The sequence below is a fragment of the Artemia sp. Qi Xiang Cuo genome, chromosome 12 (assembly GCF_049724085.1).
Source record: "Artemia sp. Qi Xiang Cuo chromosome 12, ASM4972408v1, whole genome shotgun sequence".
In the NCBI taxonomy this organism is placed as follows: domain Eukaryota; kingdom Metazoa; phylum Arthropoda; class Branchiopoda; order Anostraca; family Artemiidae; genus Artemia; species Artemia sp. Qi Xiang Cuo.
In genome coordinates, this window is record NC_142805.1 from 29624982 (window position 1) to 29639444 (window position 14463).

The 14463-nt window shown below is 36.8% G+C and overlaps 1 protein-coding gene across 3 annotated transcripts in view; it reads left to right on the forward strand.

The window, feature by feature from the left end:
- Nucleotides 1-14463, forward strand: part of LOC148945986 (ribonuclease H2 subunit A) — a 49076-nt gene that overhangs the window by 11688 nt on the left and 22925 nt on the right. For all 3 annotated transcript variants that reach the window (XM_089098512.1, XM_089098514.1, XM_089098513.1), the window contains exon 3: nucleotides 7254-7449. In XM_089098512.1, coding sequence (XP_088954638.1) covers nucleotides 7254-7449 — 196 coding nt within the window. The remainder of the gene's footprint in view (nucleotides 1-7253; nucleotides 7450-14463) is intronic.

Consider the following 14463-nt stretch of genomic DNA (forward strand, 5'->3'; position numbering starts at 1 on the left):
GGTAGGAAGCAGGAAATTAGGCGACATAGAATTTGTTTACTCAGGCAGGAAGGATGGGGTACATAGGCAGGGAGTAGGGCTCATGATGAATAAGGAAGCTGCTAAGTCTTGTTTAGGCTGGGAAGGTATTAATAATAGAATACTAATTGCTCCTTTAATGACTAGAAAGTTCAGGGTATCAGTTATAGAAGTATACGCTACTGTAGAACCGACTGACGGAGATACTAGTGACTCAGATGAATTTTACTTACAGTTACAGGAGCAAATAGACAAGGTCCCAGGTAGAAATATGATGTTATTACTGGGAGATTACCTCCATTCATGGAGGTCCCAGGGACTTCTTGCTGTCCAGTTCTATGCCGGCTTAAGCACTTCGGTGTAGACTTGAGAAGATGTGTGATCCCCGTCCTGCACTGGTATCCGGGATCATTGCTTTTCCTGAGGCGAAAATAATTTCAATGATTTAAAGAACATGAAAATTGGAACATGGAATGTTCCGACGTTAAAAAATGACTATCATATCGACATTTTGACTGACGAATTCAGACGATTCGAACTGGATTTAATAGGAGTTTCAGAAACTCATATCCCATGGGTAGGAAGCATGAAATTAAGTGATATAGAATTTGTTTACTCAGGCAGGAAGGATGGGGTACATAGGCAGGGAGTAGGGCTCATGATGAATAAGGAAGCTGCTCGGTCTTTTTTAGGCTGGGAAGGTATTAATAATAGAATACTAATTACTCATTTTATGACTAGAAAGTTCAGGGTATCAGTTATAGTAGTATACGCCCCTGACTGACGGAGATACTAGTGACTCAGATGAATTCTACTTACAGTTACAGGAGCAAATAGACAAGGTCCCAGGTAGAAATATGATGTTATTACTGGGAGATTTTAACGCCCAGGTTGGTAGAAATAAGGATAGATGGTATCCCAGCTTAGGTAAATTTGGTATAGGAAAAGAAAACAGTAATGGATACAGACTTTTGAAATTTTGCAGGTATAACAATCTAGTTATAACCAATACGGTGTTTGGTCATAAAATGGCTCATAAGCTAATATAGTATACACCTGATGGTAAGCCAGCTAACCTTATTGACTATGTTATAGTAAACCGAAGACTGGCAGGATCAATACTAGATACTAGGGTATATTGGAGTGCTATTACTGTTGTTAAAAGTAAAGATCACCATCTAGTAGTGTCAAGGGTTAATTTAAAGCTGAAATATCGGAAGGGTAACTACCTTCCGGGAAATTATGATGTTAGTAGACTCCACGATAAGAATTTGATATATACTTTCCAGGAACAGTTGAATGCTAAACTTGAGAGTTTTAAATTTTACACTGTGGAAGAGGGTTGGAGTAATTTTAGAAAAATAATTTGTGAAATTGCTGAAGGTGTCTTAGGGAATAAAGCTAGAACTACAGCTAAGAATATTAGTGAAAAAGTTTTATTTTTAATAGAAAGGAGAAAGGACTTGTACAAGAATTATCTGAGTGATAGATCGCATGAAAACAAAAGAAATGTAAAGAAAGTGGAGAAAGCATTGAAATATGAGCTAAGGAGGTGTGAAGTGGAGGCCATGGATAAAATTGCCGAGGATTTAGAAGATGCAGCTAGACGGCATAATAGTAAAATATTGTACTGGCACGTTAAAAAATTGAGAGGTAGTAGTCAATCCGGACTTGTCCCAGTTAAAGATAGGAATGGGGTGGCAATTAGCGATTAGGAAAAAGCTAAAGCGAGATGGGCCGAACATTTTGAGAACTTGCTTAACCATGATAGAGTTGCAGGAAAAAATATAGAGGAAAATGAAAAAGTTTGCGATACCTTGGATGTGAAGGAGGATTTGTTTTGTGAGGAGGAATTAGCGACAGTTCTAAAAGCGTTGAAAAATGATACGGCTCCAGATACTGACAGTGCAGTAAATAATTATTCTAAATGTGGTGTCTATTAGGTTGGAGGTACGTTATAGGTGAATATAGGATTGTTGAATAGTCGGAATGACCTAAATATTTTAAGAAAACATCAATTCAACACATTTATCAGAAAGGTAATAAGACTGACTGGGTTTATTATCAAAGCGATGTTCTGGTCTCTGTAGATGGTAAATTACTTAGTAATATGATACTTTTTAGACTGAGAGATGCCGTAGACAAAGTTTTAAGAGAAGAGCAGTGCGGTTTTAGAAAAGGTAGAGGATGTGTTGACCAAATTTTCATTCTTAGGCTAATAATTGAGAAGTGCCTAAGTTTTCAAACACCTTTGGTCCTCAGTTTTATAGATTATGAGAAAGCGTTCGATTCTGTTGATAGAGGAGCTTTAGTAAAGGTTTTATCCTTGTATGGTATACCAGACAAATACGTTAAAGTGATTAGTGTTAAGTGCGAGAATAACACTGCCGAGGTAAAGGTAGGAAATAAGATTAGCAGTTGGTTTTGTGTTAAATCAGGAGTTAGGCAGGGTTGCGTTCTATCCCCCTTTATATGGATTATTTTGATGGACTTTGTTTTAAGGAGCACAGGAAAGGCAATGGGAGACCACGGAATCAAATTGGGAGGAAAAAGTCTCCTGGACTTGGATTATGCTGATGATTTAAGCATCCTAGATGAAAGTGTGAGCAAAATGAATGAAGTTTTAGAGGTTTTGCGTGTTCAGGGTGCTAGTATTGGTTTGAAAATTAATGTTAGGAAGACTAAGTCACTAAGGCTAAGAATAAGTGAAGATGAAAAGGTGACGTTGGAAAAGATTGATCAGGTGGGCAGCTCCACTTACCTTGATAGTATTATTAGTAAAGATGGTGGGAGCAATGAAGATGTTAAAAGTAGAATAGTCAAGGCTCAGGTTTTTTTTTCACAGTTAAAAAAAAGTTTGGAAGAATGGGAAGATAAGTCTGCAAACCATGATTAGAATATTAGAAACTAGAGTGATGACAGTGGTCAAATATTGCTCTGAAGCATGGACGCTCTGAAAAGCGGATCAAGATCTGCTATATGTTTTCCAGAGAAATTGCTTAAGGATCGTTCTGGATACCCGGTTGACTGACTGTATTTCAAACAATAGGCTATACGAGAAATGTGGTTCAATACCGCTTTCTAGGTCTATAATGAAAGAAAGGTTGAGGTGGTTAGGGCATGTTGTGCGGATGAAGGATGACAGATTGCCGAAGATTGTTCTTTTCGGTAAACCATCTAGGGCTAAACGGAAAGCAGGTCGTCCCCGTCTGGGATGGGAGGACGTCATAAAAAAGATTTAAAAGAAATGGGAACTTCGTGGGTGGGTGTAAAAAGGGAGGCTTTGAATAGATTGGGGTGGAGGAGGAGCGTGCGTAGCTGTGTTGGCCTCAGGCGGCTTGGTCCTGCAATGAGTTGTTAGTAGTAGTAGTAGTAGTAAGTCCCTGGGACCTCCAGTATGAATGGAAGCTTTGTGCAATCCTGTGCTCATAATCGTATTTTAATTCATACTTTCATCTATAATTGTATTTCCTTTCTAAAAAAAAATTCCTCACCCTGTGTTTTCATGTAATTTGAAATCGTTTTTTCTTTTACATTCATTTAATTTTGCGAGTGGGAGGGGGATATTACCACCTTATGTTTGCGCAATCAGAAAAATTATGGGGTGCTAGAAAATAACCTTCAGTTGGAAAACTCTTCTGGACTTGTTGCCTACCCCACAAATTACGAAATTTTGACCATTTAAAATTTTTAATGATTGACCCCTCCTCTTCTCAATAAGAGGAATCTTTTTCGCTTAAGTTAATGATACCTTGCTTCATCCCCAATATTGGGTAAAATGACTCCCTTAATTTATCTTTCTATTCTCATTTTTAACTCTATTTTATTTTCAAATTTCACTCCTGATTTTGAGTTTTTTTAATTTTTCCTGGAATTTTGAAATATACCCCTTGCCCAAAAAATTCCCTCGTCCCTTTTTTTTTCATTGCGAATTTTTCATTTTCGTTGTTTTTCTTTTGAGATGATTTTTATTTAATTTATCCTACTAAGAAGCCTAACGCGCTTATAAAGAACCCCCTTCTCTAAAAAACGCTGATTGTTTTATATTTTTGTTTCGTCTCTATTTTCTAATTATAAGTATACCTTATTCTAGTAAAACAGCTGATACAATTGTGTATAATGCCCCCCAAAAGGCTAGTAAAAAAAAAACACTAGCCTTGAGGCTAGTGCCGTGTTTGGGACCAACCATGTCGGGAAAGGACTATGAAAGGCTTTTTTTGGGTTAATTTGATGTTTATCCAGTGCCAGTTTGGAATTGTTATGTGTTTTAGTGTTTAAAATTCAGATTTTTTTTGTCTCCTTCATCTCTCTCGGCCTTTGACCCTCTCACGAGACCATTACAGACTGCAAAAACTATTTTTCTCCCCCAAAGATATGACTCTTCACGCTGTTACCCTTAACATAGCACGATTCCTTGCTTCTTTTGCTATGGAAATGAGAACAACATATTTTGTAATTCGGGTATATCTGCAAGGACTTAGTCTAGACCGGAAGTAGAACCCAAACTATGAACATATACAAATGAATTAGACTTTAGCAGCATGAAAATACCATTAGGGTGGGATAGTTTTAAAATTTGTAAAAAGGGGCTATATGCTCTCTAAGATCAGTCTTAAAATCCCCATAAACCGGCAATGATTTATTTGTTGCCCTAATTTTATGCAGTATTTTAGATAGGGATATCTATGCTGACGGACATTTTCTCTTACAAGCCTCATTTCGGTAATTCGTTGGCACATTACAAACTAGAGTAACACAACTCAAATCAACAGAAAATCACCGGACTCAATCTCACTACAATCATCGTACTTTTACCAATTAATAGGCATTCTGAGGAATGACCTAACCTAATTTTAACAGGTTTGAAGAAAAACGTGTGATCTAATGGTGACTATAGCATTGACACATTATCCACACTAAGAAGTGTTAAGTAATACAAAGGATATCGTAGGCACCGAGCAAGTGTTCAAGAGCACCTAATTTTTCAATGGCACCGTTAATGTTCTTTTTAAATAAGGAGATTCTAACGCTGAAAAATTATGTCAATGTGCTATTCGAAAATTCCTTCCCACCGAACCATTAACAGGTAGGTGTTTTTTAAGTTCGGTACACAGCAGGCTGCTGCTGCGATGACTACCCCCACAGTTGGCACGCTTACCAGTCTCTAGCGAACAAGGTTTCTCAAGGTGAATGTGATTACTGGCACACTTCTGACACGTAGCTGGGAAAGCACAGTCGTGAGCAAAATGTCCGAATCCCTGACAATTATGACACTGTTTTGGTTTTTCAATAGGCATGGTAACACAGAATAAACTGTACTGTATTTAACACCGAACTTCATAGCCTGATTTGAATCGTCTTTGGTCTGAACTTGGACAACTCTAGAATTACCGAATTGTACTGATTGATAGAATTGTACCGAATTGGTAAAATTGTAGTGATCGCATTTTCAATAAGGACAGGATTCTTTGAAACGTCATATTGGGTATCTAGTTTAATAATTCTAACAAGCTAGGATTTCATGACTTTTGCACGGATATTTAGCGTTCTGGGTAAAGCAGCAGTCACCGCTATAGTAGACTCATCATATACCATATGAACTTGGGCTTGTCCTTACGAGTCACAATGTGCTTGACTATATCTGCGCCACCCAGTTGACTGACAATATCTCGCAGAAAATTGGGTTTTGCATGCTCGTACTATCAGGAAAGTTCTTTAACAGTACTGGAACAGTAGGAGCATTGAAGGCCAGATAACTGGACTCAAGGTACTACTAGAAGTTTCTTGTTTTCTACAAAAAAGTTCAATATTCGGACGCATTCATTAAGATACGACGTTTCTATTGTACCTGGGTCTTTAGGAATTGCTGGAACATCAAATAATGGAAACATGAAAAGAGAAAAATGAAAACAGAAATGTTAAGACATGAAGTAAAAAATGCACCTAAATTTTAGATTTTTTGTAGATTGTAGTTTGCTAATATGCAAGGAGATTTTTTTTTGCATATCCAAAGGATTTCATATTTTAGATTCCAATTCTCAAAAATGTGTCATTGGGTTTAAGGTATTTCAAAGTTCCTTTTCTTGCGCTTGTAAATTTTTTACAAGGATCGACCCTTTTGACTGGTTGTGGGTGAACAAGGGTTTTTCCTGTAGAGGGGGGTTCAAAACTCTAAAAATTGCATTTTAGAGCATTGATATCATTAGATTTTTCTGTGGTATACAACCATTATTTTTATTTCAAAATTTCCCCACCTTGCCCTTGTGCCAGCATATGCGCAAAGCAAGTAAATTCCTGACACGGTTTAATTTTAACTTTAAAAAGTAAAAAAGGCAACTTATTTTGTCAATGGAAAATCTCACTTTGCCTTAGGGGCTGTACGTCCATAAGGGTATAGTGGGAAAGTATTTCTTATTAAATTCTAGGTGACTAGGGGGGAGAGGTATGTGTGTCATAAGTATGTATTTATTGATGTATGAAAGGCCATATGTACGCAGTTTTGTTTCAATTGATTTTTTTACGTTTTTTTTTTATTTTTTAAGAAATTCCCTCCTTTCTCGAAGACATTCCTCGTTCTCAAGCTACATTACCTTAGACCTTAGATCTGCCTGTACCTCCTGAGGCACCCAGGGCATCAAGGAAGAGCCGCAAATCTACCCTCATGTTTGCTGCTGCAGTGATGTCCTCCCATTCTGGTAGAACGGAGGTGTGCAGGTTTCGTAGATCTCTTTGGTAGGTCTGACGCATTGTCTTTCTGGGTCTTCCCTGGATATGAGCTCCTGGTGGTTGCCAGTGAAATGCAGCTTTACGGAGTTTATGGTCATCCATACGTAGGACGTGGCCCAAATGTATCCACCTTCTGACTCTGATGATTTCGGCTATTAGAGGTTGTTGCGTCATTTCATGGATGGACTGGTTTGTCACCTTCTGTGACCAATGGATGTTCAATATTCTACGAAGACACGAGTTTTCAAAAGCCAGGACTCTTCTCTCTTGTTCTTGATTCAAGTGCCATGTTTCTGCTGCGTAGAGTAGTATTGGTATAACATGCTGTTGAAAAGGCTTAGCTTTAGGTGTAGAGAAAATCTTTGAGATCTCCATACTTGACGTAGTTTGTTGAAAGCGCCATTTGCCTGTCCTATTCTGATGAGTATCTCTTTCACTATCGAGCCGGTGTTCTCAATGATACTTCCCAGATATTCTCAAACTAACATTGTGTAAAATCATAATTGTAGGTCCAATGGTCTATGCCGCATCATTCTGTCCTTTGAATCACTCAGCTGAATTGAAGAAGATAGGATGTGCTGATTCCAAAACATTAAATGAAGAAAAGCGAGATAGTTTATTTGAAAAACTGGACGAAGATGAATCTGTTGGCTGGGCTGTTCACATACTGACACCTACGTTTATCTCAAATCAAATGTTTAAAAGGTAAGGATATTAAAGACAGCTTTAAGTTTTTCTGAAGATTCACCTTCGGTTTGGAATGTTAATTCATTTATTTGGAATTAGAAACTGCTATCTCTGCATGTAGAATATTAAATTAACCCGGCCAAACTGGAAACGTCCATAACACTAGCGCCATAAGCATTAGACTCTGGTGGTACAGAGTAAAGTTAAAAAACCCAACAGCTACAGAATTTATTTTCCATAGATGATGCTAAGTTGGTTTTTAGTAATAGACCTAAAATTTAGATCTTATCAGTGTGTCATTGATTATGGTCCAGTTCGTTTGAATTAGCTAATTTTGAAATGGTCTGTATCAGTCATGAGAAGGTGGTTAGATAGATAGATAGATATTTTATTTATGAAATATACATAACGCTATAAAATACACCTGCGCACATGCCTAGTGGCATAATTGAGCGCATTAAAAATTACAACAAATTATTAAACACCGTTAGCAATTAGCAATTTAAATGAAAACTAAAAAAAAAAAAAAAAAAAACAAAACGAAAAAAAACAAAAAACAAAAGCTAAGACTCTAAACTCTTAACAAAAACTTTAAGCTAATACCAAACTGAAACTTTAAACTAACACTCTTATCTAAAACTAAACTAAACTAAAAATGCAACGAAAACTTTAAACTCTAAACTAAAACTCTTATCTAAAACTCTAAGCTAAAACTCTAAACTAAAACTAAACTACAACTCTAAACTAAAATTCTTTACTAAAACGAAACTACAACTCTTAACTAATACTAAACTAAACTTAAAGTGCAACAAAAAACTCTAAGCTAAGACTCTAGGCTAAAATTCTAAACTAAAACGTTTAGCTAAAACTAAATTACAAGTCCAGCAATTGCACTCGAGTTAAATGAGGTCTTTTCTGCTCTTGAAAGAGCTTCAAATTCTTTTGTGGAATGCTGAGCAGGACGAGTCGAATAAGCTGCTCCTTCCAGGTCTTGGTGATGAACAACTTTCTGAGGCAAGGTAGCTGCACCTTCCGGGCCATGCAAGCTGCGAATGTCTTATTGACTTTGAGGATTATTATTCATGGTTTCTATTCCAAGGCAATCCTTTTGCTGAACCTCTTCATTAACTCTTTCGCTCTTGATGGGCTCTAAAAGAGATTGTTCCATCTGATTTGACATTTTTTCTTCAGCTTCTGGCGTATATTGGCTTATATTGACATTGAAAGACCAAATAATATGCCTGACGCTTCAGTAATCCAATCAGTTCTTTGGCCGTCTTCATTATTTTGATCTAGGAGCATTAGTTTTTGTCCCAGTTCCAAAACATTCCCTGCAAGCTGGAAATCATCTCGTTTATAGGAAGTCCTTAAACAACTCCAAATACTCTGACAGTATTTATAACTCTCAGCGTACAAGCCATGGTTGACCAGAGCCAATGCGTATTTGAGCTTGTATGCTTGGAGAAATCTAATCGAGTAATTATGAAAAGCAAGAGACATGGCGTATTCATAGATTTCTGTCATCTGAATAAATTCTAGCAGTTTAGATGGGTGGAGCATTTCTTCCCTTGTGGCCCCAATGAGCATCATCCGCGGGGTTCCAAACTCCATTCCAGCAACTAGGTAGCAAAAGTGGGCAGCATAACTGTCTCCTCGGTGCTTCAAGAAATCACCCATAGCAACAATCGCAGCTTTATCTAATCCTGGGGTCCTGGACGGGTTAGATAATATCTCAGCCAGGTATTTTTGCCAATTAAAATTACTTAAAATAGAGCATGCAACCGGTTGTCGTCCAGAATGCAGCTGAGAAAATGTCTTAAAGGAAGACAAAGACAGTGATAATTCGTACGCTCTCCTCACTTTTTTCACTGCTTGTTCGTCCATCGAGAAAGCAACCTCATAGGCCTCGCCCCAAGAGCTACATTCAATAGCGTAGTCTAGAGCGTCTTTTCTCTTCCCCACTTCGATCAACGATTTTAAGAAATTGAAATCCAGCGATTTCCTATCTTCAGTCTCTTCAGGATAGATACCTTCAGGCTCTTTACCGCTCAGAAGTCTGCTTATTTTCCAATTTTCTGGGTATTGCTTATTTGATTTTAACAACAGATGTAAGAGATCCCACATAAGAGTCTTTGAATCCATAATAGGACCTCCTCTAATTCTGCTGAGATAAAAAACCTTATCTTTACAAAAACTTATTAGCTTCTGTGTCATTGTCTCGCCCCTTATGAGCGGCCCTGGAAAACAACGTAATGTATCAAAATCTGGCAGTGAATGCTCGGTCAATTCTTTATCCAGTAGCAGCACTTGGGGCTGTAAGTTCAAAGTTCTCGACCCTGATACTGCTAAAGTGGCCAAAGTTTGGCTTACAGAAACTCTACAGTGAGGAGTCGTCATGCGAGTCTCATGCCTGGAACTATCTTCAGCTGAAGTTCTCGAACTTGATTCAGCCTCTTTATGAGCGGGGGAGACAACAGAATGAGGCGTGATGGTCTGACGGGCAGCCATTGCCTGGTAGGCCTCATCACTGTCATCTGTATAGCGTTGTCTGCTATCTCGGTAGTACCTTTCATCAGGAAATTGACCATGCTGTGAATCATGTCTTCGGCGACGAGATCCATGATCCTCAGGTTCATAGCTTCTTCTGTCATCCGTCCTTTCTTTCCTAGCATCAAACCACGCTTTCTCAGACTGAGATAAGTTTTCCGTTGATTTGGGCTCTATCTGTTGGTTCAATTTTACTTCTTTTTCCAAGTTGGTCATGGTTGAACTTATTTTGACCATTTTATAGTAAAAGCTATATAAAATTCCATCTAAATCCATTCTCCCAGTTTGGCTTTGGTATTTTCTCAATTTTTCTGTAAGTGAGTTTGTGTGTCGGATACAATCCATTACTTCCCACCGTGCTCTTACTGCTTTCTTTATTTCTGGGGATCTATACAGTTTTTCCAGTTTGTTGGCAATTGTTCCAAGCTCACTGTCGAGTTTTTTGAATGAATCCAGTTTACTTCTAGCCATCGTTTTATTTTTTGAAAATTTGATGGTCTTTTTGTCCATCTGAGCTGAATTGTCATTTCCCAAAGGCAACTTTTTAACCTCAGGTTCCAATTTGGAATGTCTTGTAGATTCAGAGACATTCCTTTTCTTTACTACTGTGCTCTTCTCTTCAACAGAAAGCCTTGTATCTTTTTTGTTCAGAAAATTTGTCATTTCTTTATGAAGTTCAGCTGACATTATATCTATTTTGCTTGGAAGAATATAAAATAATAATAAAAATTACTAGAAACCGTCGCTTATATGCATTAGGCGACGTCATTTATGTGCATGAGATGACGTCATTAAATACGCCAGGTTTGCAGCCAGAATAGACTAGCCAGATTCCAAAATTTAATAAATTCTATCCATGACAGCCTTTCTCGCTTTAAACCTTGCTTTAAACAGATATACTGGTGATCATTTTAATGAAGTTCATTTATAATAATTCAATAAAAAGACACTGAGTACACTCCCTTCTCATAATAAAAAAAAAACTGTATTGGTCGTGTTAATAAAATTCGAATTACTAGACATGCTGTATTTGTAGCCATGAAAAGAATTCATAAAACTTCAATTTTTTAACGGTCGATTCATTTGACCTCGCTTGATACACTGTTCCCCTAATTCTATTATTTTAAATAGACATCGAATTTAAAAAAGAAAAAAAAAGATCTGCACTAATAGACTTTACTTTTTACTTTACTTTACTAATAAACACAATTATAACACTTCACAATTTACAACTACTGCATTAATTAAAAAACCTAAGTTTTGCTGGCGTGCAGTAAAACGGCTAGCCATTTAAGAAACACACGAACAAACAACAATTAAATAATCTAAAAAATGAGGGAAAAAAGCAAACCAATCCCCTCCACTTGATCAAATCCAAAATAACTTCTACCTCCCGACCTCCCATCCACCCATTACTCCCTACCATCTCCACACACCCTACCATCACATCCACCCATTCCTCCCTACCATCTCCATACACCCGTTAAACATAAACCAATAGAAATAACCTAGAATGGCCTTTTCACTGAGAAGCTGTTTTTTCTCCCACAAAAAGTGTCTCTAAAATACTTAAACTGTCTAACTTCGGATTTTGATGCTAAATAGAAAACTAGTTATCACATTCATCAGCTGGCCGTGCTGTCACTGATTTTGTCAGAATTGACTGAACCAACTCGTGAAAATAGTATATACTGGCATTTCCTTTCATTTAATAGAAGAAGGTTTCGACAATACCACTCTGAAGTAGTTGATAGAGTACTTTGGATGTTCAGGAAAAGCTTTTTGAAATCAGAATGGGAAGAAAAAATCTCAACATCATCCGCAAACATAACAATTTTGCAGATAGGAAGAAACTCAGGCAAATCATTAATAAAGAGAAGAAATAGGGTAGGACCCAAAACAGAGCCCTGAGGAACCCCACAATTTACGGAAAATGACTTAGATCGGATTCCATTTTTACTATCATGGCATTCAATTTTTCTTTCAGCAAGGTAAGATGCAAAAAAATTCAAAGATTTTGAAGAAAATCCATATTTTTTTAGTTTATTTAGTAAAAGTCGGTGATCCACCGAGTCGAACGCCTTGGCCACATCCAAGAATATAGCCAAGGTGCCCTGACCAGTGTCCAGCGCATCCTTTACTTCAATTAAAAGCTGATGTATTGCTAGTTCTGCTGATTTTCCTTTTATGAATCCATACTGCGAAGGATGCAATATTTTATTATTACATAAATAATTTTGAAGCTGTTTATGAGCAATTTTTTCCAAAATTTTACTAAAAACAGATAACGGTGAATTCCCTCTATAATTTGAAGGATCCCTAGAAACATCACCTTTATATAAAGCTAATACATGGGCATTTTTCAAAAGATCAGGAAAAACTCCATTTAGTAAAGACAAATTAAAAATATGTGCCAACAATGGGGCAATATTAGGAGCTATTTGTTTCACAATATGTGTAGAAAACCCAAAATCATCCAATGTAAAATTTGCTTTAGTTTCATTATATGTCCTTCAACTTCCTGAGGTGAAATTTTAGAAAAATAAAATGATTTTGGTGCTTCATCGTCAACAACAAAATCAGTTGACGGAATCTCTTGCCTATTTGTACTTAATGCATTCCTAGACCCAAAAATACTGGAATGCTTTCCAAAAATATCTGACATTTCTTTTGGATCTGTCACTTTTGAATCATCAAGTTCAAGACAACTAACTCCAGAACTCGAACGATGATTGGGACGGATTTTTTCATTGATTAGCTGCCATACCTTTTTCATATTTGACTTATACTGTTAAAATTTATTAGAAGAGTATTTTCTTTCAGCATATCTTATAAAAGAATTCAGTTTATTTCTATAAGTTCTATAATCCTCATAAAATCCATCAGATTTGGCAGATACTGACGATGTTTTTTCTTTTCATCTTAAGTGACGTCAAAATACCATCCGTAATCCACGGGTCAAATTTTTTTGAAAATTTTCCGTACAAAAGTCTTGTCAATGCTGCTTCATCTCGGAGCTGTATCATGTCATCGTTAAATTTCGAAAAAAATTCATTAAATTCATTCCAATAAAAAATGGGAGTCCATTCATTATAATCCATCAATTCACGCAAAGGCTTAAAATTAACCAATTTTTTATGTCGGTAAGAATTTTTTTTTTCATGTTTTTTAAATGCAGGTTGAGATAAACTTTGGGCTACATCTAAAACAACACTAACTGCAAAATGATCAGACATGTCACATATACTAACAGAAGACATTATCGCTTTAAAAGAAACACCAGAAAAGAAAATGTTATCCAGCAAAGTTGCAGTAGTCTTTCTTACTCTCGTAGGTAGCGAAATACTTGGGAAAAGGCCTGAACACAGCATAATGTTCTGAAACTCTTTATGAAAAGCCACATCTAAATTCAACAAATCAAAATTGAACTCACCTGAAATTATTACTGGTTTTTTACACCCACCAAGTTTTACAACTAGGGGCTCAAAAATCTCAAAAAACTCTTTAGGGTTACTTGATGGTGGTCTATATACTGATCCAAAAATAAAAGGTTCGTAGCCAATGGGACGTAATTCAACAAATAGAGTATCACCTAAACCTTCTTCCCAAACTGAAAAATCATCAAGTATATTAACAGACCAATCCTGTCGGAAATAGATTAATTGACCACCTTTCGCACTGTCAGACTTACACCTTGAATCAGACTTCATACTCAAAAGGGACAACATAGGCCTTGGAGACTTTTGCGACAAAAAAGTTCCACATACAGCTACAATATCTTTAGGACTAGAATTTAACAAAAACTAAAGTTCACTATACGCACTCTGCAATCCTTGCCCATTAACATGTAATACCCTTATCGGGAATTCACATCGCTCAACTTCATTAGTATAAGGGTCATCCGAAACATCACAATCCGGTAGATTTCTGGTATACTGTACATCTTTATCACTCCCAGTCGAATCATTAAGTATCGTATCTAAGTTTAAACGGGACTCCAAAAACGACTGAAATCTATCCATATCACAAATAAACAAAGGAAAACTAAATCAAACTTCAATTATTCACAGTGAAGGTTCATTAGCCAGATTGAGGATCTAAGCCACATCTGCTATTGTTTCGTTAGGACATATAAGTACCTATAGCATTTATCTGTTAAATTATTTTGGTAAGCAATAAATTTGTGTAGTCTGTTTGTTTTAGACAACTATAATTGGTGCACAGATAGCCGTTTCTGTAAGAAAATGAGAACGAAAAAAACGAAACGTCTATTTTTAGTTTCTCGAGCCTTCTCACCTTCCTCATTTTCCTTAAACTTCCAATAGGCCAATTAGTAATTCCGCCATATGAAAACCTTCCAGGGTTGAAAGTTGGTTTCAGTCCATGTCCTCTCCCTCCCCGCCCTCCCTATAAATCCACCATTCGCGAAAAACATAAAATGATGGATAGTTTTAAAAAGAAAAAGTGACGCTTTTCTAGCGAAGA